Consider the following 27,335-nt stretch of genomic DNA (forward strand, 5'->3'; position numbering starts at 1 on the left):
CAGGCTGACCCTCCAAGCACAGTGCATAGGGCATAGAACAGTACAGCAAAGGAACAGGCCCTTCAGCCCACCATGTCAGTACTGACCACGATGCCATTCTAAACTAATTCTATCTGCCTGCATGTGGTCCACATCCCTCTATTCCCTGCCTGTTCATTTGTTTGACTAAATGTCACATTGCCATTGTATCCGCTTCTACCACCTCCCCTGGCAGCACGTTCCAGTCACCTACCACCCTCTGTGTAAATACTTGGCTCACCCATCTCCTTTAAACTTTCCCCCTCTCATCTTAAATCTATGCCCCCTATTGTTTGACATTTGCACCCTGGGATCAAGACTCCAACTATCCCACTCTATTCATGCCTCTCATAATTTTATATCCTATCAGGTTGCCCCGTAGCTGTATCGAAAATAATCCAAGTTTGTCCAACCTCTCCTAATAGCTAATACACTCCAATCCAGGCAGCGTTCTGGTAAATCTCTCTTACACCCTCTCCAAAGCCTCCACATCCTTCCTATAGTGTGCCATCTAGAACTGCGCACAATACTCCGAATGTTGCCTAACTAAAATACTGAGGGAGTGCTGCACAGTCAGAGCTTCCTTTTGATGAAATGTCAAACAAAGTTCCTGTCTGTCTGTCGGGTGATAGTGAGTGATAACTTTTACAGTTTCAAAGAAGGGCGGGGAAATTCTTCCGAGTACGCTGGTCAATATTTACCCCAAACAGTACCATTTGAAAAAAGGATTCTGGTCCTTAGCACATTACACTTTATGGGGTCTTATTGAGTGCAAATTAGCTGCCAGGTTTCTTCTATTACCACAGCGTCTACACTTGGAAAAGAACTCCATTGGGTGTAAAATGTTTTGAGATTGTCTGTGGTTATGAAAAGTGCTCCGAAATGAACATCCTACTTTTGATACCTCCAGTAAGTGTGTAGATATTAGTTTTCGGCCGCAATCAGAATTCATGACGATTGTATTTCAGTCCATTGACCTTCCAGTCTTTGTGATTCTTGAATAATTTCATAACTGTTTGAACAGTAGGTGAGACCTCATTCATAGTCTGACACCATAATTAGGGAAAGAAAATGGAAGCTATGTTAATCCTACTGAAGAAATCCAGTTTAATGTATTCGGTAATTGGATGCATCCATTTTAATTTAGTGACATCTACAACAAAAACTTGCATTTATATAGCACCAATAACTTAATAAAGTGCCCCAAGACTTTTCAAAGGAGTTATTAGCAAATAAAATATTACAGTGAACATTTGAGCAGATCCTAGAAGGGAGAGAACCAGAAGCTTGGCCAAAAGGTTGGGGGTTTTAAAGAACTAACTTTAGGAAGAGCAATGGAGGGAATTCCAGGGCTTATGACCCAGGTAGCTGAAGGCATGGCTGCCAACGGTGAAGCGATAAAATTTAGGAATGCTGAAACTGTCAAGAGATTTTGGTGGATTGCTGGCTAAAGAAAGTGAAGAAGGCAAAGAAGAGTGAATTACAGGAGGTGTTTAGGTAGTGAAGGAGTTAAATCTATCTGTGCTCATTTGACTATAGATGAGGAGTAGGCAATTTAAATCTTTTTCCGTTTCATTAAAATACACTGACGTGCTGCATGTCAATTGATCATTTTGAATCATTAGTAGTATTAACTGAAAATCCCTTGAAACGAGTGTTCAGTTTGAAGGGGAAGGACCAGAGCCCTGCTTGGTTCTGTTAGAGGTGGATCACAAGAAAACCATTTTAGGGCATGATAAAAATGAGCAGAATTGCACTCCTTTCCAGCACAGTGTGGACTCCGTACAGATTTTTGTGGTTTTCATTAATCTGAGCAATACAAAAATGGAGCATGATTTTCAGCCTGAGTTGTTTAGTCGTCTGGCAACCCAGCTTCCCTCCTCAATCCCTTTGACAGATTTTGGTCTCCTTTTTGCTGTTTGTATTGCTTCTATTCTATGGGTGCCTGAATAAACCAGATTGTGAGATGATAGAACTGCATCCTAGACTGCTTTGCAGATTATAGTACATGGGGTGGTGAAATGGGACTGAAGGTGGAATTTTGCTTGATGCCCGCTATCTAATAAGCAAGGTATTCTAATATGGTCCGTGAAATCTGTATCTGCCAATTAAAATGGGGACTCCAAAGCACTAGAAATTGAGGAGAAAGGTTATAGAAGCAGTAAAAGAAGTGTTTATCCTTGAACGCATTTGTTTATTAATTATACGCAAAAATATTAGACGAGGCAATAAAAGGCTGTTTGACTGATAGCTAAGGATTATTCAGTCAGTTAGTGAAGGATCTAGATAATTATTTTGGTATATTCACCTTGGCAATACCTCGACCAAACAGAGTTTGATCTCAGAGTAGCGCTCCATGTGATATCAAGAAATGTGTGAAGACACTGGATACTGCAAAGGCTATGGATCTTGATAATATTCTGACAGTAATACTAAAGTTGTCTGCTCCAGAATGTGCTGTGCCCCTAGCCAAGCTGCTCCAATGCAGCTACAACACCAGTATCTATCGACGATGTGGAAAATTATCCACAAAATACAGGACAAATCCAACCTGGCCAATTACTGGCCTGTAATTGTTCTGTGTCATCAGTGAAATGATGGAGGGGTCATCAGCATTGTAATCAAGTGGCACTTGCAAATGAATAACCTATATACTGATGTTCAGTTTGGATTCCGACAAAAGAGTTGAACTCCAGAGATGAGGTGAGAATAACCACTGTTGACATTAAGACAGCATTCAATCAAATATGAGGTCAAGGAGCCCTAGCAAAACTAAAGTAACTGAGAATCATGGGGAAACATTCCACAGGTTGGAGTCATACCTAGCATAAAGGAAGATGGTTGTGGCTGTTGGGAGTCAGTCATTTCAACTTCAGTAATCAAATACAGGAGTTTCCTAGCATTGTGTCCTAAGCTCAACCGTCTTCAGATGTTTCATCAATGATCTTCCCTCCATCATAAGGTTAGAGATGGGGGTATTCACTGATCATTACATAATATTCAGCACCATTTGCAATCCCACAGATACTCAAGTAGTCTCCATATACAGCAAGATCTGGACTACATGTAGGCTTGGGCTGTCAAGTGGCAACTAACATTTGTGCCACACAGGTGCCAGGCAATGACAGTCTCCAACAAGAGAGAACTTAATCATCTGATTGACTTATTGTCACGTGTACTGAAATACAGTGAAAAGCTTTGTTTATGAGCGGTACAGGCAGATCACAGAACGCAAAGGATGTACAGATCAAAAAGACTTAGAGGCATACAGGTTACATTGCAGGTTATATTATTTGAGGCTGGAGTCCATTCAACAGTCTGATAATGGTCAGAAAGAAGCTGTTCCTGAACCTGCTGGTGTGTGTGTTCAGGCTTCTGTATCTTCTGCCTGATAGAAGAGGTTGTAGGAGGTCATTACCAGGGTGCGATGGGTCTTTGATGAAGTTCACCGCCTTTCTGCAGCAGTGAGCCGTGTAAATAGAGCCCATGGATGGAAGGTTGGCTTCCTTGATGGTCTGGTCTGTGCACACCACCTTCTGTTCAACCAGGCTGTTATGCACCCGGACAGTATGCTTTCTACGGTGCATCTGTAGAAGTTGGTGAGGGACCTTATGGAGATGCCAAATTTTCTGAGCTGCCTGAGGAAGAAGAGGCATTATTGTGCCTTCTTGACTGTCACATCTATGTGAGAAGTCCAGGGCAGGTCGTTGGTTAACATCACTCCAAGGAACTTGATGTTCTTCACCCTCTCAACCTCAGTTCCATCGGTGTAGATGGGGGCGCGTTCTCCTCCTTTCTTTCTGAAGTTGATGATCAATGGCAACATCCTGGGATTGTCATTGACCAGAACTGAACTGGACTAGCCATACAAATACTGCAGCTACAAGAGCAGGTTGGAGGCTAGGAATTCCGTAATGAGTAACTTACCTTCTGTCTCCCCAATGCCTGACCAGTGTCCAGAAGGCACAAGTCAGGAGTGTGATGGAATATTTCCCAGTTGCACAGATAAATGCAGCTCCAAAAACACTCAAGTAGCTTGACATCATCCAGAACAAAGCAGCCCACTTGATTGGTGCACCTTCAATGTTCACTCACTCCACCATTGACACACAGTGCCACTCGTGGTTACCATCTACAAGATGCACTGCAGTAACACACAAAAATTCCTTTAACATCGCCAGCCAAATCCATTACCTCTGCTACCTAGAAGGGCAAAAGCATCAGATGCATAGGAACATTCATACCTGTAAATTCCCCTCTTAAGTCATTCACCATCCTGACTTGGAACTATATTACAATTCCTACACTGCAGCTTGGTCAAAATCAGGGACTCCTTTCCTAAGAGCACTGTTGTCCCTACAGCCCAAGAACTGCACAACCTCCTTGGGGCAATTAGGGATGGGCAATATATGCTGACCTCACCATGTTCAATGTACAGATAATTTAAGAAATGAAATACTTGTTAAATTTTTCAGCAATAATATGGAATCTGTTCACAGCCAGACATTGTGGAATTGCAGAACACTGACAGTGGATGTAAACCTGGCAACTAATGGTGAGGATGCAAGGGAGGGTCAGCATGAGATTGTACAATGAGACTTCCAGGAATATGTTCAACCAGTATTGGCAACGTGAATAGGGCACAATATCATTTGGGGCCTATAATGGATGCATCTGAGAGTTGGCCTGTTTTGCAGTCTCTGCTGCTATGTCCAGTTTCACCCCAAGTGAGCTTTGTTTGATGAAGTGCAGTCCAAATGAACCTTCAGACAATAATTCTAATCTATCAAATGCCAAAACTGTATGACACAATGAAGGCATGAATTCACAAGCCTGTTTTTGAGCAAAGTGCCGTGACCTATATTGCGAACAGCTTTATATGTGAGCTGTGTCTTAGTACTGCTAGCTACAAGTATAACATTTGAACAGGAAATAAAAGCAAAATGGATGCTGGAAATCTGAAATAAAAACAGAAAAGTGCTGAAGAAACTCAGCAGGACTGGTAGCATCTGTAGGGAGAGAAACACAGTTTGTTTCAAGTCCGATATGACTTCTCCAAAACTCTATTTCTTTCTTATTGAATAGGAAATTATATGCATTATCAAATTTGAGTGACATGAATTTATAGACTGCATGTTTTAAAGATGAATTGTTTGTTGGCAATATTTTGCAAGATGTTGACTTTAAAATTCTCACCCTTGTTTTCAAGACCACATTGGCTCTCCTCACCCCCCTCCAGACTCCCAAATCTCTGTAACCTCTTCCAGCATTAGAGCCTCTGAGATTTCTGTGGTCCTTCACTACTGGCTTCTTGCACACTGTCAACTTTCAAATTCCCACCATTGGCAACTTTTATTTGCCTTGTGCCCAAGTTCTAGAATTCTGTCCCTGAACTCCTTTGCATCTCTCCCTGCCTTGAAATCAGTCCTTAAACGTAACTCTTTGATCAAACGAGTACACGTAAATTGCATTTTCAGCTGAAGGGTGCTTTTGGGGCCTTGGACTGTAAGGAGAGCTGTAGTGCTTTCAAATTTGTATACTGTATTTACTACTCGTGCTGGAGTAGAGTCTACATTGGGAATACCAATGTATTGGTGAAACACTTTCATTTGGTCTGTGCACATGATGTAGAGCTTGCAGTGGCCATTTTAATTCTCTACCTTGCTTTCATGCTGTCGTAGATTGATGACAGGTGTTAGTGTTCCAGCATAGCCAACTACAATCTGGAGAAACTTTCAATTAGGCACTTTGCAGCCTTCTGCACTCAGCATTGAGTTTGACAATGCAAGACCATCTGTACATCTATTTTCTTTCTTGTTCTTCGCATGTTTTGGCCTTAATCTTTTTAATGATCTTGTTTTTGCTTTCGTCAGCAACTGACGTTCACACCCCGTCTTTCCCGTTCCAATTGAAAGACCAAAAAGGTTAACTCCCGTTTCTTTCTCCACAGATCTGCCAGACCTCCTGTGTATTTCCAGTATTTTCAGCTTTTATTGCAGATTTCCAGCATCAACAGTATTTTGCTTTTATTTAATCAATTTGAAAATGTGTAATGGAAGAGGGAAAAGCTTGCAAAGATTTAAAAGAAATAAATAAGGCAAACCTGTAAACTTGTGCAAACAAGTTAAGCTATCTTACATTGTACAGAAGAGACAGGTCTTCTGACATAAAAATTGCAATATGAGTTGCAATTTATCACTTTCTTTCCTAATCAGTGCTTTCAAAAACATCAAATAAAAGATAAATTGCAAGAAAATAGAAAATAAGTCCCGTTCCAGTTTGAGTATACATTTTCCCAGAGAAATACCACAGCATTTTTAACCCAACTTGCACTTTGACCTAGAAAACCTTCAGGAATTCTTATTCCAATCCTTGCTCTTCTTCTTTGGAGTGAATTAATTTTTATTCTGATCCCTTGTTTGTGTTTTGATTTGCCCAAACAGAAGGTGATATTGCAGTTGGACCCCCATGACCCTCTTTGTGCCTTCTGTCACATTTAGCAGACAAACACAGGATGTGACAGAACAAAGAGAGATGTGACCTTACCAAACCTTTACCGAAGGACTTTTTGCTTCTTAATAAAACCTGCAGGAAGTTATGTGACTTTCTACATCATTCAGATAATTTTCTATTTGGAATAACTGCAGTCAGGGTATTTTGTTTTGTTTAAGCTACCGAAGTTGTTCCGTGGTGTTGTACTGCTCTGTACAACAGATGCTCTGCATTAATTGGCCTGTGCAGATCTGACCCCGGCTGTGGATTTTAGCTGAGAGTTTCATAAGCTTATTTATTACTGCATATTACCTGGCATGGATGATATGAGCATTGAAAGCAGAAGTATTTCATGGTCTGCAGTTTCTAATGTCATGTGGGTTTAAAAACCTGTGTTTCTTTGGTAATGTTTAAGCAGCAGGTAAACTCTAAATATCATCCATCAGGAGATAATTTTTTAATCCAGATACACAAATGACTGATGAACCTGTCTCTTGTATGAATGTTTAGCACCACAGAAAGCCATATGTCACTGGCACCAGTTCCATTACAGTCCTCACATTTCTGAAAGATCTGCACTTAAAAAAAAAAAAAATTTCAAATCCTCTTGCTTTCTGTTTTCATTTTTAACTTAGCTAAAAGAAAGCTACTGCTGGAAAAATACAACTTAAAAAAGAAAGCGATTTTGTGACCACCCCTTTTGAATACAGAAAGATATTGCGGTTTGCTTTCTCGAGCAGATAGACAGTAAATGCTTGTTGCGGGGGGTTTCAGGAGGGTGTGTGGGGGTAGGGGAACTCTAATGTATTTTTCCATCTGTTCAAAACCGATCACAGCCCATGATAGTGCACTCTCCCTCATGTGGGAAAACCACAGCTGTTACTGTATGCCACATCCAGCAAATATATTATGCTCATTTCACATCTCGAACGGATCAGGACCAAAATTGTGGCATTCCTTGTCAGGGACGGTCATGCTTTGCATTTTTAGTTTAGAACATTTCCTGGCATCTGCGCGCACTGAAGTTTCAGTAATATTGTAAATGTTATCATAGGTAGCCTGGAATCGATACTCATTTATTATTTCAGGTGATTGTCTGAATTTCTTAGAACCTTTCGCAGTCCACATTTCTGCTGGATGCTTCTCAGCGTAATACATTGTAAAGCTATAAATACATATGGTTCAGTTCGTTTTGTTAGTTCTTACATCCAGTGCTCTCTGCGAGCAGCATTTGCCTGTGTGTGACTTTGGAACCTTGTTTTATATGAGGGTTCATTCATGAGAGTAGTTAAAGGGCACTTGGCAGCCCCCTTAGAAAATATAGCAGATGTCTTTAAAGAATGGACTTCAGAATCTTCTTGAGCCATCCCGCAGTCATGATGTTCTTACACTAGGCATATGTCTTAATATTACTTGCAAAGGCTAAATCAGTTTACCTTTTTATTGGGTTATCCCCAAAATTCTAAGTTGCAAGTCCCTAGGGAGGAACCTCTCTGTGAAAATAAATGGGCCTTGATAGATTTCCATATCATTTAGAACTTTCCTTAATTGCACAGAGAAGACGTGCCAGTAAACCTGGAAAATTGGCAGCTTATATCTATTATCGTAATGTTGTAGGCCATGGCAAGCAGCTGGTCTTATTTCCCATCACTCACAATTAATCATCAGTCGGAGATGTCTGAAAATCTGAAAAAAAAGTGGCAATGCTATGCGACGTTCAAAGGCTCCTAAAATGCCAAGCTCTGTGCAGTAAATGGGCCAAGTTTGTTTTTTTTCCCTCTTTACTGCAAATTCACTCTGGCCCAGAGAGGACTGCAGTCTAATGAGTTGCCAGTCTGATAATCTGATGCGAATGTGAACCCTGACCTGGTGTCAGAAAGGAAGAGATGCTGTAGACTGGATGAAAGGTATATGTTTCCATTTGACCAAACTTTGCATCAGTTAGAGGCAGAAAGGGAAGTCTATCATCAATGATTGGATTTATCAGAAAGACTCCTAGGGCTTTTGACCATTTTGGAATTAACACTGAAGAGTGCTTGTCATAATCATTAAGTCTTCAACATAACTTTGAAATTGTTTGTGAAATGCGGTCTAAATATGATTTAGATTTATTTCATATTGTCATTTGTACCTGGGTACAGTGAAAAATGCGTAATGCCACCACACTCCAGTGCCATCTTGGATTACAAAGTAAATTACTGAATAAATTGTAAAATACTGAATAAATTGATGTTGCTGAAACTGAAACAGCTTCAAAAGTTCACCTTTCCACTCCATAGACTTCACCCTCTCTTGGCGCTGTTAAAGTTCTAGTGATATTTGCCATGCTCCCTGTTCTTTTTCTATTAACTAATTTAATAAGTTAGATAGAGAGAATTTTTACTCTGAATGAGGGAGTGGTGTTTCCAGAACAAAAGGACAGGAACTTAAAAATTAGGGCCACGTCATTTGGAATCAGAAGGCACTTCTTCAGACAACAGGGAGTAGAAATCTGGAACTCTGTCCCCAGAATGCTGCTGAGGCTGGAAGTGAATTAAAAAACAGCGGAGATTAATAGAGTTTTGTTGGGTCATGGATTAAGAGACATGGAACCAAGGCAGGTGGATGAGTTTAAGATACAGATCAACAATGATCTAATTGAAAAGTGTTACAGGTTGAGGGACTGACTGACTTCTAGAATCCTATTCCTATTACCACAGAATAAAAATCTGTAATAAAGCCACAACTGTGCACTGAGCAAAATTTACTAACAGATCTGATAGGTGATTATTAGTTTTCTCGGAGAATGGCGGTTAAGATGAATAGTAGAGGTACATTTCACAGATCCCTAGATAAAACACATGACTGAGAAAGTGATAGAAGGTTAAAGTTTTAGGGTCAGATGTACACAAAAACCTGCTTTCATTCGGCAGCTTTAATGTGTAATAAAACTCGCCAAGGCATATTGCAAAACAAACCATGTGCATAAGAGAAAGCTATTACGACAGGTGACCAAAAAATTGGTCTCAGAAGTAGTTTTGAAGTAGTGTCTTAAAGCAGCATAAAGATGTAGGGAGGAAATTTCAGTGCTGAGGGCCAAGGCAGCTGAAGAAGTGTTTAATATCAGGGAAGCACAAGAGGCTAGAATTTGAGGGGTGCACATGTTGTGTGGATGAGAGGGGATGATAGAAATAGGGAGGGTGAGGCTGTGGAGGGATTTCAACATGAGGATGAGAATTGGTGACATTTTGGTGGGATGGCAGGAAGTTCAGGTAAAGGTCAACTAATAACTGTCAAATAACAAGGACCAAATGGTCTGCTTCTGCGCTGTAAATTCTATGATTAATTTAATGCTTTTTATTAATTGATGGGCAATTTTCAGCTAAAAAACGTGGTGTAAACTGAAAACTGACTGCAAATTGGCAAGTTGGTGTAAGTTGAAGAACCCTCAGGCAGCCAGTCACAATGATCCAAACTCCCAAAGGTGACTTTTGTCAGATTTTGTCCAGGCCACCAGATGGAGTATCTACTTCAACAGAAGCGAGGGATTTTGAAAAAGAAAGGCCATTTCCTGTGAGTTCTGCTTGAATTGTCTGTCTCTCCATCCTGAGAGTTGGGGAGTGACACTTGACAGCCGATGCGAAAAATCCAAACCATCCCGGCCTCCTAGTGAGAGAGAGAGAGCAGGCTGAAAGGATACCAGGGAAAGCAAGGCTTTCTTTTTAAGAACTGGGCAGAGGGCTGCATCCTGCCAATTGTTGAGTGGCACGTGATCTTTTTAATCTCTAAAGGATTTACGTAGGGCCCTTGGTGCCAAACACATTACACGCTGGTGCACTGTGCGCTATTAAACATGCAACTCTGTATGTTTCTGTAGTCAGGGACTACAGTCTAAAACACAAGCCAGTTAATATACTAAAATAAACATTCATACAATCCAGAATGGTTATAGCAGAGAAGGAGATCATTCAGCCCATTGTCTTTATACTGACTGTCAGTTACTACAATTCAGCTCGTCTTACATCCCCATAGTCCTGCTTTTTTGTTTTTCCCTGTTCTTGCTCTTATTCTTGTTCTCTACATTCAGGTCCATTCCAATTCTAACCATTCACAGCAGAAGACTTTTCCTCATGTCACCATTGCTTCTCTTGTCAGTCTCTTTAAATCTGTTTCCTCTGGTTCTTGATCATTCTGCCAATGAGAACTGTCTCTATCGTCAGTTGACATGTGTGTGCACGCACTTGGAGGCTGAGCTACAAACCATTGCTAACGCATTCACCAAGGCATGTAAGAGAATTAACCACAGATTAAACATCTAGAAAACAAATGTTCCTTACCAGCCCACTGTTGCCACACGACACTGCCACTTAACTATTACAATCCTCGGCAAATTCCTGGGCAATGTGGACGCCATATCTCGGAAGCCTCCTTTTAAATTGCAAGCAAATATTGACAAAGACATACACCATTGACTGCAATGCACCAATGCATCCATGAAGTTCAAACCCAGCACCAAGCTCATGGTCTACAGAGCAGGCATGCTTCCCACCCTCCTGCATACATCAGAACCATGGGCCATGTACAGCAGGGACCTCAAATCCCTGAGAGTTATCACCAGCGCTGCCTTCACAAAATCCTGCAATCTGTTGGCAGGATAGGCGTACCAACATGAGTGTCCTCTCCTAAGCCAATATTCCCAGTATCGAGGCAGTGGTTAATGCATGACCAGCTTCAATAGGTGAGCCACATTGTCCACATACCCAACATAAGACTCCCTAAAAAAGTGCTTTACTCCAAGCTCCATAATGGTAAGTGATCACTAGGATGGCAGAGGAAATACTACAAGGATATTCTAAAAGCCCCCCTAAACAAATGAAACATCCCCATGAACACACAGGAATAGCTTCCTGTCCCCTCCTCTTCAAACTCTACCTGCCCCATTTGGAGCAGAGTCGGCAGCTCCAGGATTGGACTGTTCAGCCACCACAGAACCTTACACCCCTCCCCTCAGGTTAGACTCATCAACTCATCCTCAACCATGAGGGGCTGCCAAAGGAGAGAAGAATTCCTCTCTCAAATTTCCTACCAACCTTCTGTTCTCTAAGGAGAATAACTGCAGCTTTGCTAAACTATCCACACAGCTAAAGCCTGCCATCCTTGGAACATTCTCACAAACCGACTTTGCACCCTCTCTAAAGCCTGCATGCATAAGACTGTGGGGGTACTAAGAACAGTAAGATGTTCTGTATCCTTTTGCATGGTTTAAATATTTGCCACATTGAAGTCAATTTTCCTTTTACAAATTCTGAAAAAGGGTCACTTGACCCGAAACATTAACTCCACTTTCTCTCCACAGATGCTGCCAGACCTGCTAAGTTTCTGCAGCTATTTCTGTTTTTTTTTCTCCTTTTACTAGCTTTGCTGTATGTTGAATCCTTTTAGCATTCTGCAATGACCAAATGTCGGAGCAAATTATTGCAGATGCTGGAATCTGTACTGAAAATGAAAAGTGTTGGAAATCACAGCGGGTCAGGCAGCGTCCGATGAGCTCTGATGAAGAGTGATCCAGACTCGTTATGTAAGCTTGCTCTCTCTCCACAGATGCTGCCTGACCCGCTGTGATCTCCAGCACTTTTTGTTTTCACTACAATGACCAAAGCTGAATTTAAGGAATTAACACAGAAGAAATACTGGTCCAGTGTTGATTCTGTAGGTACCTTTAACATGTCATACCATAAAGGTATAATGGGGAGTTTGTCTTTCGTTCCCTATAACATCTGTCATGGCGAAAATGTTAAAAGCTATTATTTAAGACATAACAGGGCAAAAAACAGAAGTTGCTGGAAAAGCGCAGCATGTCTGGCAGCATCTGTGGAGAAAAATCACAGTTAATGTTTTGGTGGCCCTTCCTCATAACAGGGCATTTGGATAACTTCAAGGGAACCAGGCAGAGACTACATGGTTTGGTCAAAGGGAAACCGTGTTTAACTAACTTATTGGACTATAGTATGGTGACCAGAACTGCACACTATACTCCAAATGTGGCTAAACAAAAGTTTTATGCAGCTGCAACATGCCAACTTTTATACTCAGTGCCCCAATCAATGAAGGCAAGTATGCAGTATGCCTTTTTACCACCTTATGCACTTGTGTTGCCACTTTTCAAGAGTTATGGACTTGCATCCAAGATCCTTCTGTATAGCATTGCTCTTAAGGGTTCTGCCATCTACTGCATACTTTCTTCTTGCACTTGACCTTCCAAAAAGCATCACCTCACACACCTCACATTCCACCTGTCATTTCTCTGCCCAACTTTCCAACTGATCTATATCCTGCTGTATCCTTTGACAACTGTCCTCACTATTCACAGCTCTTATCAATTTCAAGTCGTCTGCAAACTTACTAATCAGACTACCTACATTTTCATCTAAATAATTTATATATATCACAAACAACAGAGGTCCCAGCACTGATCCTCGCAGAACACCAGTGGTCACTCTTCCACAACTACCTTCTGTCTTCTACAGCCAAACCAATTTTGTATTCAACTTGCCAACTCACCATGGATCCTATGAGACTTAATCTTCTGGACCAGCCTACCATGAGGAACCTTGTCAAGTGCTTCAGTAAAGTCAATGTAGACAACATCTACTGCCCTACCCTCATCAATCATTTTGTTCCTTCCTCAAAAAACTGAAGTCAAATTTGTGAGACAAGACCTCCCCCCACATAAAGTCATGCTGACTATCCTTAATAAGTCTATTCTTTTCCAAATGCCAGTAAATCCTGTCACTACGAGTCTTCTTCGGTAATTTCCCCACTGCTGATGTAGGACTCACCAGCCTATAATTTCCTGGATTATCTCTGCTGCTTTTCTTAAACAAAGGAACAATATTGGCTATTCTCCAGTTTTCTGGGACCTCACCTATGAAATAGAAAGAGATAGAAATAAATAGACAAAAAGATCTCTGTCATGGCCCCAGGAATCTCCTCCCTTGGCTCCATCAGTATCCTGGAATGGATGCCATCAGGCCCTGGGGACTTATCTACCTTACTGTTTTTCAAGCCACCCATCACCACCTCCTTCTTAATATTGACATAGCCTAGAATATCAATATATCCCTCCGTAATCTTACCGTCATCCATGTTCTTCTGCTAGGTGAATACTGATGCGTGTACTCGTTAAGGACCTCACTCACACTCTTTGGCCTCATGCATAAATTCCTTTCTTTGTCCTTGAGTGGACCTATCATTTCCCTAGCTACTCTCTTGCAGTTAATCTATCTCTAAAGTACTTTGGGGGTTCACCTTAATCCCACTTGCCAGGGACATTTCATTGCTCCTTTTAACCTTCTTAATTCCTTGTTTAATTTCTGTCCTACTTCCTTTGTATTCCTTAAGGGCTTTATCTGATTTCAGTTTCCTACACCTTACACATGTCTCATTTTTCTTTTTGACTAAACTTTCAATATTGTACTTAGATATTCAGAAGACATTTAATAACATGCCAAATCAAAAGTCTGAGTATCATTAAAGAATCCCTACAGTGTGGAAGCAAGTCATTTGGCCCATCGAGTCCACACCGACCGTCAGAAGAGCATCCACCCAGACCTTCCCCTATCCCTGTAATTTCCTGCAGCTAATCTACCTAGCCTACACATCTTTGGACTGTGGGAGAAGTCATTGCAGAAAATGTAAGCTCACAGTGTAGGGAGTAACACATTGGCAAGGATAGAAGATTGGTTGCTAACAGCAAGCAGACTGTAGAAATAAATGGGTCTTTTTCAGGCTGGGATGATGTCATGAGTGGTGTGCCGCTGAGATCGGTACTGGGGCCTCAGTTCTTTACTGTTTATGTAAATGATTTGGACGAAAGGACTAAAAGTATCCTGGATAAATCTGCTGATGACACAAAGATAGGCAGGAAATTGACTTGCAAAGAGGATATAAGGAATCTATAAAGGGACATAGATAAAGTGAGGGGACAAAGATCTGACAAATGGAATATAATGTGGGAAAGAATAACGAGATGTATATTAAGTAAACAGTGACAGATTGCATAACTCCGAGGTACAGAGAGATCTGGGTGTCCTCATGCATGAATTCACAGAAGGCTGGAACACGCATTCGGTAAGTAATCGGGAAGGATAATAGAATGTTATGGTTTATCGTAAAAGGAATTGAATGCAAGAGTAGGGAAGTTATGCTTCAGTTATACAGGGCATTGTTGAGACCACATTTGGGGTACTGTCCACATTGCTGATCACTGTACTTATAGAAGGATATTAATGCATTGGAAGCAGCTCAGAGAAGGTTTACTAGACTTAATATCTGGCATGAGCGGATTGCCTTATGAGGATAAGTTAGACAAGCTAGGTCTGTGTCCTCTGGCGTTTAGAAGAATTAAAGGTTACGATTTAAAACATTTAAGATCCTGAGGAGACTTGACCAGGTGGATGTCAAAAGCACGTTTCCTCTCATAGGAGAATTTAGAACTAGGGGTCATAGCTTAAAAGTAGGTGATCACCAATTTAAGACAGAGTTGAGGAAACACTTTTCTCTGACAGGATTGTGATAATTTGGAACTCCCTTTTGTAAAGGCATGATTGGGTGCAGAATCTTTAAATACTTTAAAGCAGAGGTAAATAGATCCTTGATTACCCAGGGGACGAAAGACTATCGGGGACATGCAGGAATATAACATTGAGGTCAGCCACAATCTTAGTGAATGGTGGAGCAGGCTGAAAGGCCGAGAGGCCTATTATTGCTCCTTGTTTGTGTGCTGATCTATTAAGATGCTCCATAGAAACTGGTCTTTTGAACGACTTCTTTGGTCTTTGTCCTGATGTTTCCTTATTGATGTCAAATTTTGTCCAGTTTATATCCTTGTGAATCTGGTATTTAAGATGGCAATACTCTCCCATAAGAAGGTCAGTGAAGTGCTGACACTAATCATCATTTTCACTTTACCCCTGCAGCAGCTGCCAGTAAACAGTGCAGCAAAAACATCAAACCTGGCACCTTTCTGCTTGGTTTAACTTTCAAATTTAATTTTTAAACAAAAAAAAACAGGGTATCAGCTGGCCTGGTGGCATTCAGCTCATTTTCTGTAATGATTTTTCTCATGGTGTATAATTCATTTTCTGCATGTATCTTTCTGGGACAGTGAAAATGCTGGCCTTTGTGGCTGAAAACCTCACATTTTATCAATCTTCAGTTTTTAATAAAACATTTTCTTTTAAACATAAACTGTGCAGGTTACTGAAGGTCAGGAGGTCTGTGTGATTGAAGCAATGAAAATGCAGAACAGTTTGGCTGCTGCGAAATCTGGCAAGGTATGTTTACTGGAACTGATTATAAACATTTATCTGTTAACGGGTGAATGGTTGGAGAAAGTAATGCCTATGAATTTAGGTACTGCAGTATTTTTTTGGTTAAATGTTAACCTTCAAAAGTCCATCTTGAATTATTATTTTGATTCGCCCTTCATGTAAAACAAAACTTGGCATGCAAGTATTGGATAGTTTGCAATTTTTGAGGCATGAAATCTCTTAAATTTTAAATAAAAATGCAGATCAGATGTATGCAGCAGATAATTTAAATAAGCCACTTCGAGTCATAGAGTTTTACAGCACAGAAATAGGCCCTTCGGCATAAAATATCTGCACCAGTCATCAAGCATCTATCTGTTCTAATCCCATTTTCCAGCACATCGCCCATAGCGTCGTATGCTATGGTGTTTCAAGTGCTCATCTAAATACTTCTTAAAAGCCTTGATGGTTTCTGCCTCTCCCACCCTTTTAGGCAGTGAATTCCAGATATTCACCACCCTCTTGGTGAAAAACCATTTCCTCAAATCCCCTCTAAACTTCCTGCTCCTTACTGTGCATCCTGGTTATTGACCCTTCCGGGTACAGGGAAATCTTTCTCCCTATCTACCCTATCCATGCCCCTCAGAACTTTGCGCACATCAGTCAGGTCCCATCTCGCATTCTCTGCTCTAAGAATACAACCCTAGCCTGTCTGATCTCTCCTCACAGCTGAGGCAATATCCTGGTGACTTTTTTTCCCTCTGGTACAATCACATCTATCCTCTATACCAGAACTGTACACAGTACTCCAGCTGTGACCTAACCAACATTATATACAGCTCCATCATAACCTACTTGCTGTTGTATTCAATATCTTGGCTAATGAAGGTGAGTATCCTATATGTTTTCTTAACCTCCTTATCCACCACTCCTGCTGCCTTCAAAGATCTGTGAAAATGCATACCATGGTGCCTCTGATCCTGTACTTTTTAGGGGCCTACCATTTATCATGTTCTCCTCTGCCTTATCATCCTCCCAAAATGCATTACCTCATAATTTGCAGGATTAAATTCGAGTTCCCACTGCTCTGACCAGCCTGTCTATATCATTCTGTAGTCTAAAGCTTTCCTCATTGCTGTTTACCATACCACCAATTTTCATGTAATCTGCAAACTTACTGATTTAAAAATTAATGTCAGAACCCCTGCAATCTCCTCCATTGCCTTCCACAGCAGCCTAAGAATTTATCCACTTTCAAGCTCACCAATAAAGCTAATACCTTCTCCTTCTCAAAGCTAACTTGTTCAAGTACATCGCAGTCCCCCTTCCTGTACCTACATCGTCCTTCTCAATGCTGAATACAGATGCAAATCACTCTTTTAAAACTCCAACAATGTTTCCTGGGTTCACTCACAGATTGCCATGTTGGTCCTTAATGGGCACTACCCTTTTCCTGGTTATTCTCTTGCCCCTAGTATACTTGCATACACCTTTGAACTTTCCTTAATGTTAACCCCTGTACTTTCTGTTCTCTTCTTATGCATCCACTGTTTTGAACACTTGGTATCTGCCATAACTTTCCTTCTTTTTCCTTATCTAATCCTGTACATTCCTTGACGTCAAAGATTCTCTGGACTTGCTTACCCCATCCTTCGCCTTTATGGGAACATGTTGGCCTGCACTCTCACTATTGTCCTTTGGAATGACTCCCACTGCTCTGATGTGGATTTTCTTGCAAGTCGCTGCTCCCAGTCCATTTTGACCAAATCCTGTCTAATAATATTAAAATCAGCCTTCGTCCTAGTTCAGAACTTTTATTTTAGGTCCATCTTTGTCCTTTTCCATAATTCCCTTAAATCTTACTGAGTTATGGTCACTGTCACCAAAATGTTCCCCCCACCAACTCACCTATCATTTTCCTGGTTTTGTTCCCTTAAATTAGGTCCAAAACCATCCCCTATTTTGTAGGACTTTCTACATGATGGTTTAAAAAGCTCTCCCGGACAATTTTAAGAATTTGGCCCTCTCTAAGTCTTTCACACTTTCTTTCCCAGTTAACATTGGGAAAGTTGAAATTCGCTACTAATATTACCCCACTATTTTTACACTTTCCTGAGATTTGCCCATATATTTGTCTTTCTATGTCTTCCTGTTTGGGACTCTATTGTATACCCATACGCTTTTAGCTTTTAGGTTCTAACTCTATGGCCTCAATTGAGGAGCCTTCTAAAATATTATCCCTTTTTATTGCAATATTTGACTTTTTGATCAGTATTGTGACACCACCTCCTCTTTTATACATCCTGTCCTGTCTCAACTGAAGATTCTATATCCTGGAATATTGAGCAGCCAGTCTGGTCTCTCCCTCACCCGTGTCTCTGTGATAGCTCTGATATCATATTCCCATGCACCAACATTGTCAACTTCTCTGCCCTACTCACAAGACCCCTTGCATGATGCCATCCATGCACCCTTTTGCCATAACTTGGCCATATTTGCACTGCCTCTACGTTGTCTTTGTGGTTCTTCTATACTTGCTTGTGCATCATCCCTACTATTGTCTCCAGTACGTATCTTATTGCCCTGCCAAATTGGTTTAAACCCCCACCACCCACACCAGCAAATATCCCTGCAAGGATGTTGGTTCCATTCTGGTTCAGGTGCAACTCACTGGACTTGCACAGGCCCCACCTTCCTCAGAAATGGACCAAGTCATCCAAGAATCTACAGCCCTCCCACCTGCACCAAGTCTTCAGCCATGTATTCATCAGTTATATCTATCTATCTCTATACTCATTAACACATGGCACTGGGAGGAATCCAGAGATTACAACTTTTAAGATCCTGCTTTTAATCTGCTACCTAGTTTCCCCAAATTCTTGTTGCACTTTCTGAATGCTCTTTCTATCCTATCCCAATGTGGACCACAATTTCTGACTGTTCACATTCCCCCTTCAGAATGCCCTGCAGTCGTTTACTGATGTCCTTGTCCCCAGCCCCTTCAAAACACTGTCCTGGAGTCATGCCTGTTGCCACAAAACACCTGTCTGTACCCTTCACTATACTAAAGGTTACTCTAGTTATACCTTGCATTGTCACCTTTCTGATCATACTTTACCCTCAACGTGCAGTTTGATGTCACTGTATCTCCAAAAAAAGGGCATCTAGAATAGGTTCCTGCCTCTATTCCTATTGCTGGTGTAAATAAATGAGTGAAAATTCATAGGTGACCAAAGATGAAGAGAAACGTATAATGGAAGTTTAACTTGAACGCAAAATGGATCACGGTGAACATTTAAAGAGAAGCAAAACACTACAGATGCTAAAAATCTGAAATAAAAACAGAAATATTCAGCAGGTCAGGCAGCATCCATGGGGAGAGAAACAGTTAATTTTTTAGGTCTATGATCTGGAACATGTTATGGATTTAACAGGCTGTATGCAAGTACAGAGACAGGGGAAAAATAAAGGAACAGAGTGGAACGAAGGAACACAAGGAGATCCTTGAGGTAGCCCTGTTGAAATTTACTGAGGCTGACTTTGGCTAATCTGCAACCTAACTCCACAGGCACACCGCTGACCCATATCCTTGAATAGCTTTTGCTAAGGAGAGTCTATCTTCGATTTAAAATTAACAATGGGGAGTTATCACTAATAATCATTTTCAGAAGAGTTCCAAACTTCCACTGCCCTTGGTGAAAGGTCTAACTAATTTTTAGATTATGCTGTCCAGTCCTAGGCTTACTAACCAGTGGAATTAGTTTCTACTTATCTACCCACTCTGTTCCCCTTAATGAACAAATGAAAAAATACAGCACAGGAGCAGGCCCTTTGACCCTCCAAGCCTTCGCCAACCATCATGCCCTAATTAATCTAAAAACAAACCTGCCATTTTTCGATCTGTATTCCTCTATTCCCTCCCTATTCATGTACTCTTAAATGTCTTCAATGTGCCCGCTTCCACCACTTCTTCTGGCAGTGCATTCCAGGCTGCTACCACTCTGCGTGAAAATCTTCCCTCTCACATCTCCCTTAAACTTTCCCCCTCTGACCTTGAACCTGTGTCCCCTTGTAATTGAAACTTCAACCCTTGGAAAAAGCCTCTGACTATCCACCGTATCTATGCCTCTCATAATTTTGTAGACCTCTATCAGGTCTCCTCCCGGCTGTTGTCTTTCCAGTGAAAACAATCCTAGTCTTTTTAACCTTTCCTCATAGTCAATGCCCTGGAGACCAGCCAACATTCTGGTGAACTTTCTCTGTACTCTCTCCAAAGCTTCAACATCCTTTTGGTAGTGTGGTGACTAAAACTGCACACAATACTCCAAATGCGGCCTAACAAGGGTTTTATATAGATGCAAATAGTTTTGCCAACTCATATACTTCATGCCCCAGGCAATGAAGGCAAGCATGCCATATGCCTTCTTAAGCACCTTGGGTACCTGTGTCGCCACTTGCAGAGAACTGTTTGGATCTGCACACCCAGATCCATTTGTATGTTAATGTTCCTAAGGGTTCTGCCATTTACAATATAATTCACACCTAAATTTGATCCTCCAAAATTCATCACCTCGCATTTGTCTGGATTAAAGTCCATCTGCTATTTCTGTACCCAAGTTGCCAATCTATCTATATGCTGTTGTATACTTTCACAGTTATTGGCACGATCAGCAACTCTACCAACCTTCCTGTCATCAGCAAACTTGCTTACAGACCACCCACATTTTCCTCCAGATCATTTATATATACTACAAACAACAAAGGATTTAAGACTGACCCCTGTGGAGCAGCACTAGTTACCGGTCCCCATTCTGAAAAACATCTTCCCACCACTACCCTCTGTCTTCTATGACCAAGCCAGTTTTCTATCCATCTAGCCAGGTCACCCCGAAACCCTTGTGATTTTAGTTTTTGTCCCAATAAGTTGAAAAATTTGAAATTCCAGGGAATATGACCCTAGTTGATGTGATTTCTCCTTGTAATTTAACTGTTGGAGTCCAGGTATTATTCCAGTAAATCCAACCTGCACACCCTCCAAGGTCACAATGGTGTGGTGTCTCGAATGGCTCAGTTGCTCTGGTGTGATCAAACCCAGGGCTTTTGTATAGCTGTAATATGAACAAGTAAATTACAATAAATGTTAATACCTTAGAAATTAAAATTGAACTTTGTGTAGGATCAATTATTGGAAAAATAGTTGTAATTGGATCCAGTGCTGCAGAAATTATTTTGCTCCTTCCTGTTTCCAGATAAGCATTACATCAGTTGTTGGTTACCATGTTACCTATATATGACTGTAAATATGTTTCTTGTTCTTGACTTTGTTTAGGTAATGAAGGTACACTGCAAGCCAGGAGACACAGTTGGAGAAGGAGATATTCTTATTGAATTTGAGTGATGTGTATTCTACAGAGGAGCATTTTATAAGTTTTATCTCATATCATGTACATGGATTTTCGATTGTAACTCCTCACTGTAAAAATCTGGTAGACATTCCTGTATGGATTTTCTTTTTACAACTTCAGTAATATTTACTGTTATTTTTGCAGAACAGGAACACTAACTATTCCCCATGTGTAGAACTGGCAGCATTGCTAAATTTTGAAGTTTTCCCTAGCTCAGTGGTATGGAAATGTACTATGATACTGAGCTGCTAATCAAAATATTTGACCTTAATTGAGGAGGAACATTATCACCAGTTTCAAAGGAAAATTAATGGACATTTTACGGTTACACCTCCAACTTCCTCACATTTATTGATCCATGTTTTTTTCAAAATAAGTAAAATGCTTTTCAAACATTGCTGTCTGTTTTCTCTTGCACCTAATTGGCAGTGAGGGTGGGGAAGGAGGTGGTGGAGGAGTGTGTCAGGTATCATATTTTGTTGAACTTATTGATAGAAATCATGGAAATTTCCACTGCTGAGGGTCAGTAACTAGAAGGTGCAGATTTGTGGTAAGTGCTGAGTTGTGATCTGATATGTGTTGCCTATGGAAACAGATTTAATGATGACTTTCAAAAGGGAACTGCATAAATACTCAAAGGAAAAATAAATGCTATGGGGGGACAAAAAGCAAGGCATTAGGAGAAATTGGATAGCTCTTACAAATTGCTAGGAAAAGTGCAATGGACCATATGGACTTTCTCTGTGTTGTATGACTCTATGTTGAGAAAATAGCCTTCAAAGGGGTGAATGTGGCGGAGGGGGGCATGGAATTAGAGATTGTGAAAGGGGGAGGGAAGGCCCAGCAATTAGGTGGGAGGGAAGAAATGAAGAACGGAAGGTACAGAAAGAGGACAAAGGAGGCAGAATAGAACGGAATGGTAGGTGGGAAAGAGAGGGTAGTAGGAGAGAGAAGAGAATAGGAAGAGTGTTGGTGAAGGGGAGAAGTTGGAAAAAAAGAGGTTAGGGAAGGTGGAAGGATGGTTGAGGAATTGAGAATGGTATAGGAGAGGATAGACAGGAGGGCGATGGTATGTGGAGTTTGTAAACTGATAAGGGTGTGTCACTTTTACAGAACAGAACCCTCACAGTCTGGAAAAAAAAACAATCACACTCACTTGACTATCCCTGCTCAGGAAGAAGTTACAGTAATTCATTGTACTGAATTAACAAGTCTCAGCCAAATATTTGAATGACACAAAAACCACATCATTGCTGCAATTCTGGGACTTTCACAAGAGCAACTTTAACACTTATACCAGGATGCTGCTCTCTTAGCTCAAGAAGCAGGTGGAACTTTCAGAAAAGAAAATTATTCTTCATTTTGTAAAAATGCCAAAATAATTGTAGTTCATAGGCAAGCGACGGTTGGAAAAAGTCATTTTGATTGATTCCAGGTACACTGTGAGGAGGAGAGTTGAGGAGGCAAACGGCTTTTTGAAATGTCAGGAAGTTGAGGACTATGTGAAGCTAGCACAAAACAGGAGTTGCAGTTACTGAATGGCCTACCTCTATTTTCTTACGTTAAATGCACAGGTCTCTGGCGTGGGACTTGAACCAACAAATTTGAGTCGGAGCTGTGAATTTTACAGTTGTTGCTGCCAACGCATCAGTTTTTTTTATTCACTCAAGGGATGCGGGCATCGCTGACTGGCCAGCATTTATTGCCCATTCCTAGCTGCCCTTGAGATGGTGGTGGCAAGCTGCCTTCTATGAACCGCTGCAGTCTATGTGCTGTAGGTTGACCCACAGTGCCCTTAGGGTGGGATTTCTAGGATTTTGAACCAGTTGAAACATGAATTTATTCCCAAACATGAAATAGTGCCCAGCAAGTCTCCAACATCACTAGCCTGAGATAAGGTGAGTCCATTAGCAATATGCAGAAATACACAAACTCTATCTGTATAATTCTCAGTTAGCAGTGAATAAATTAACAGTCACAGATGTGCATTGGAATAGAATTTAATGAACTACAGAAATTGTTGAAACAAAAAGATCATAATTCCGATCATAAATTCTTCACGTAAATGGCTTTAAAGTATCAATCCAAGAATTCAGGATGACTTTTCAAAATTTAATGCATAGAATTTCTTGCTGTTCAGCTATGAACTTTTACAGTTATCTAGCCTCACGTAGGATATACTTTGGTTGTTCATGGTTCCCAAAGGGGTCATAGTCATCGTAGTAAGGAAGATTCAACCAATCTTCTTCGTAGAATTTAGTGTTGTACAGAAAACACATTAATGTTCCATCTTCATCTGGTTTAACATCCGGTTTGCTGTCTTTATTGTCCCACTCTAGTACCTGGACTCTGACAGAGTTGCGCTGGTAAACATCTGGGCAATTTTCAAACTCATCGAGGAACTCGAGCAGTTGGTCATCGACTAAGTAAATCTCTCCCAATATTTTGTGTCCTATAGTTGGCAGGTTGAGCAAAAACGGAATGTTATTCTTCCCTGCAATCACCAGTGGATATTTCTGTTGAGTACGTCCCTTGCCATAGTACATTCCAGACCCCTTTGAGCCATCGATCATGTAATGATGGTTGGGTTGACCCTTCTTGAGAGTGCCATACACAAACACAGTGTTCATTTTCCCTAGAGGAGGTTAAAAAAAAAAATCAGATTATAATATTGATGAGGGAAAAAAATGAAAACATAAGCCTAGGAAATCAATTGAGGTTCACCAGTTTCCTTTAAAGAAATAGCAATACTGCTAAAAAGAGAAAGAATTGCATTTATATGGCACTTTTCTCAACCATACAACATTTGCAAAGCGTATGGTCACCTGAGCTCTGTATCCCACTGACAAGTTTTTCTTTAAATACCCTGTTGCAAAGCATTTTGGGATCTCTTATTACATGAATGATGCTACATAAATACAAGTTCTTGTTGGGGAAACCAATAACATGGAATCAACCAAACATTCATCAGAGAATAGGCCTGGGCAAAGGTATGCCACTTTGCTAAACCTGAGAAGAACAAAATAGAGGCTATTAATATAAGGCAGTCATGAAAAAATAAAATCCAACACGGAATTCTGAAGTTCTATACCCAGAGCTTGGCAAAAAAGTGAAACACACTACCAGACAGCAGTTGAAGAGAACAATAGATACATTCCAGGGGAAAGTAGATAAACACATGAAGGAGAAAGCAATGGAAAGATATGTTAATAGTTGAATGAGGAAGGGAGAGGCTTGTGTGGACCGTAAACATGGACTGGTTGAGCCAAACGCTCTGTTTCTGAGCTGTGAAAGCTTCATAATTTGCATCTAGTACAGCTGTCTGTTGGGTAGGGTAGGCTGATGAAAATCAGCTACTTTAAGAGGGCTATGAGGAAAAGCCTGAGTAGTGGGACTACCCGAGAAACTGCAACAGAGAGCTGGCACAGGCACAGAGGGTGAATGGCCACCTCCTGGACTGTAAACATCTGTAATTCAGTCTACAGCCCTACATGGAATCAACTTTAGGAACCAGTGCCGTGTGAGGAATGAAGAAGTTCAGTTAATGAATTGAACGATGTAAGAAAGAAAGTGGCTATGTTATGCTGCAGTTAAGTACCGTATTTGCAACAGTTCAATTCTAGCTGTGACTTGCACTCCATTTGAGGATTGACACTTTACAGATGTGTTTTAGGGTTGCCAATGCGTCAGGAATGATGGGGAGAATTCAGTAATTGAAGACTAATCTCCAGGATAATATTTATTTATTTATTCTTACACGGGAAGAGGGTGTCTATGAAGGTCAACATTTGTTGTCCATCCTTAATTGCTCTTGAACTGAGTGGCCTATCAGAGGACAGTTCAGGATCAACTATCTTGCTGTAGGCCTGGAGTCTCATACAGGCCGGACAGGTAAGGATGGCAGATTTCCTTCCCTGAAGGATATTAGTGAGCCAGATGCATTTTTATGATGATCAACATGAGTTGTTATGGTCACCAGGTTACCATGAAAAAAACTACCAATGCTGGAAATCAGAAACAAAAACAAAAACAGAAACTGCTGGAAAACTCAGCACGGCTGGCAGCATCTTTAGAGAGAAAGCAGAGTTAATGTTTCAGATCCAGTGACCCTTCATCAGAACCACAAAGGACTCACCTTCTCAACCTCTGTCCTTCCCCAAGGGCTGGTGACCCTTTTATTTCAAAAGTATACTTTATTCATAAAAAATATCTTTATATACATAGTCACTAACACAGTTCAGTTCTGTACAGTAGCATATGGAGAAACAAACAAACAAACCAAATACACTTCTTACTTATACATTAGTTGTTAAGGTTACCGTGAAAAAATTCTTACTTATACAAGACTATGTTTAGATATATTTGAGGCATCAGGAGGGTCTGATAACTAAACAGACTCCCATTTAACCTTAGCAGAAAGACCTTAGACAGTGGTCTTTCCCCACTGTACCAATGGCAGTAGCTGCCCCAAGCTTTAGTGCATCCCTCAGCACATAGTCCTGGACCTTAGAATTTGCCTTGTTCTGGCAGTTTCAGGCAGACCAGAGTGGCTTTCACCAAGTTGACAGTCCTCCAGCCACACAATCTTTGTCTCGGTCTGCGTCCCAGGGAATAGCCCTGCGTCATGGAGTTGCTCTGGACGCGTCTCAAACTCAGGTTAAACCTGCCGTCTCTCTCTAATGAGTGAACAGCCCTCTGGAACTATGACTGTATGGTCACCAATACTGAGATTATGCTGGCAAAAAAAAAATCAAGAGCAAAGTCTAAGTCAATAGATAAATTGACTTTTTTGGTCAAACACATTTATCAGCTGTATTGAAAGACTGAAACTAGAGGACAGTCAGAAATAAAGCTCTCTTAGATAGACATGTCAGGTAACCAATGGAACAGAGAGTGTTGGGAAGTCATGGGACAATCTCCAAGAATCTAGTGCAGCAACTTAATGCCAGCTGGATATATGAAACCAATTTTGCACAGGGAACATGAAATAGTTTCAATCCCCAGGCTTTGGTTTCCTTGTGCAATGGATGTCACATTTGACAATTCATTCAAAAATCAGCTGGGTACATTAAACGCATTTATGATCAGGGATGGTGCTATCTCAAAACCATCCAGCAACTGCCCCAGAGGGAGGAAACAGTAATTCTCAAAAATTAACTTCACGGTTATGCTGGAGCTCTCTTCAGAGCAGTATGTGTCATTCATAAATTTTACTAGGTTTTCCTTCTCAGTGCAGACTACAAAAAGCTACGTATTTATCAAAAATCATTTATAGCTGTATATTTTGATTACAGACAAGAGAGGTCTCAAGCACAGGTGCTTGCAGAACACTATTGGTCACAGACTTCCAGTCAGAAAAAAAAACACCCCTCTGCTGCTACCCTCTGTCTTCTATAATGAAACCAGTTTTGTATCCAGCTTACCAACTCTCAGTGGATCCCATCTGACTCAAAATAACAAAGGAAAACTCACATTTAGTATAATGCTTTTCACAATAGCTTTGCAGCAACAAAGTACCTTTGTGCGTAGTCACTGCTGTAATGTGAATTGGCAGAAATTCCTACATGAGCAAACTACCACAAACAAATGCAGTGAGGACCGCCTAATCTATTTTTAAGAGAGATAAATATTGGTAGAAACACTGCTGAAAACTCCCCTGCTGTTCTTTGGGTTAGTGCTGTTTAATATTTTACACCCAGATGATAGGCAGATGGGACTTCAGTTTAACATCCCTTCCGAAAGGCAGTGCCTCCAACAGTGCAGCACTCCCTCAGTATTTCTATTTTTTTTTGGTTGAGAGAAGGTTGAACGCACAACTGTGTGACTCGGAGGCAGCAGTGCTACCAACTGAGCCAGAGTTGACAGTTTATGCAAATTTTCAGATGAGAACAGGCCATTTGGCCCATCTGGTTCATGCTGGTGTTTGTTAAGTGAGCTTTCTGCCAGGTTACTTCATCACACCCTAGTCTTTCCTCCCCTGTGCTTATGTAACCTCCCCTAAAGGCATCTACACCATTCACCTCAGCCATTCCCTTGAGGTAACAAGTTCCACATTACACCATCACAGAGGAGGATACTGTCAAGGAAATAGGACAGAAAATCCAATTCATTGGGGAATTTCCTTAAGTGA

The 27,335-nt window shown here is 40.9% G+C and overlaps 2 protein-coding genes across 12 annotated transcripts in view; one reads left to right on the forward strand and one right to left on the reverse strand.

Moving 5' to 3' along the window:
* Positions 1 to 21,598, forward strand: part of LOC109930359 (propionyl-CoA carboxylase alpha chain, mitochondrial-like) — a 123,717-nt gene extending 102,119 nt beyond the window's left edge. Inside the window, exons 4-5 of the mRNA XM_048598173.1 lie at positions 15,747 to 15,824; positions 21,130 to 21,598. Of these exons, the coding sequence (XP_048454130.1) occupies positions 15,747 to 15,824; positions 21,130 to 21,198 (147 nt within the window). The 3' untranslated portion in view covers positions 21,199 to 21,598. The remainder of the gene's footprint in view (positions 1 to 15,746; positions 15,825 to 21,129) is intronic.
* A 1,591-nt stretch (positions 21,599 to 23,189) lies between these two features.
* Positions 23,190 to 27,335, reverse strand: part of LOC109930360 (gamma-glutamylaminecyclotransferase) — a 28,883-nt gene continuing 24,737 nt past the window's right edge. For all 11 annotated transcript variants that reach the window (XM_048598099.1, XM_048598096.1, XM_048598095.1 and 8 more), the window contains one exon: positions 23,190 to 23,840. In XM_048598099.1, the coding sequence (XP_048454056.1) occupies positions 23,362 to 23,835 (474 nt within the window). In that variant the 5' untranslated portion in view covers positions 23,836 to 23,840 and the 3' untranslated portion in view covers positions 23,190 to 23,361. The remainder of the gene's footprint in view (positions 23,841 to 27,335) is intronic.

Source organism: Rhincodon typus, chromosome 6 (genome assembly GCF_021869965.1).
Source record: "Rhincodon typus isolate 14 chromosome 6, sRhiTyp1.1, whole genome shotgun sequence".
NCBI classification, from domain to species: domain Eukaryota; kingdom Metazoa; phylum Chordata; class Chondrichthyes; order Orectolobiformes; family Rhincodontidae; genus Rhincodon; species Rhincodon typus.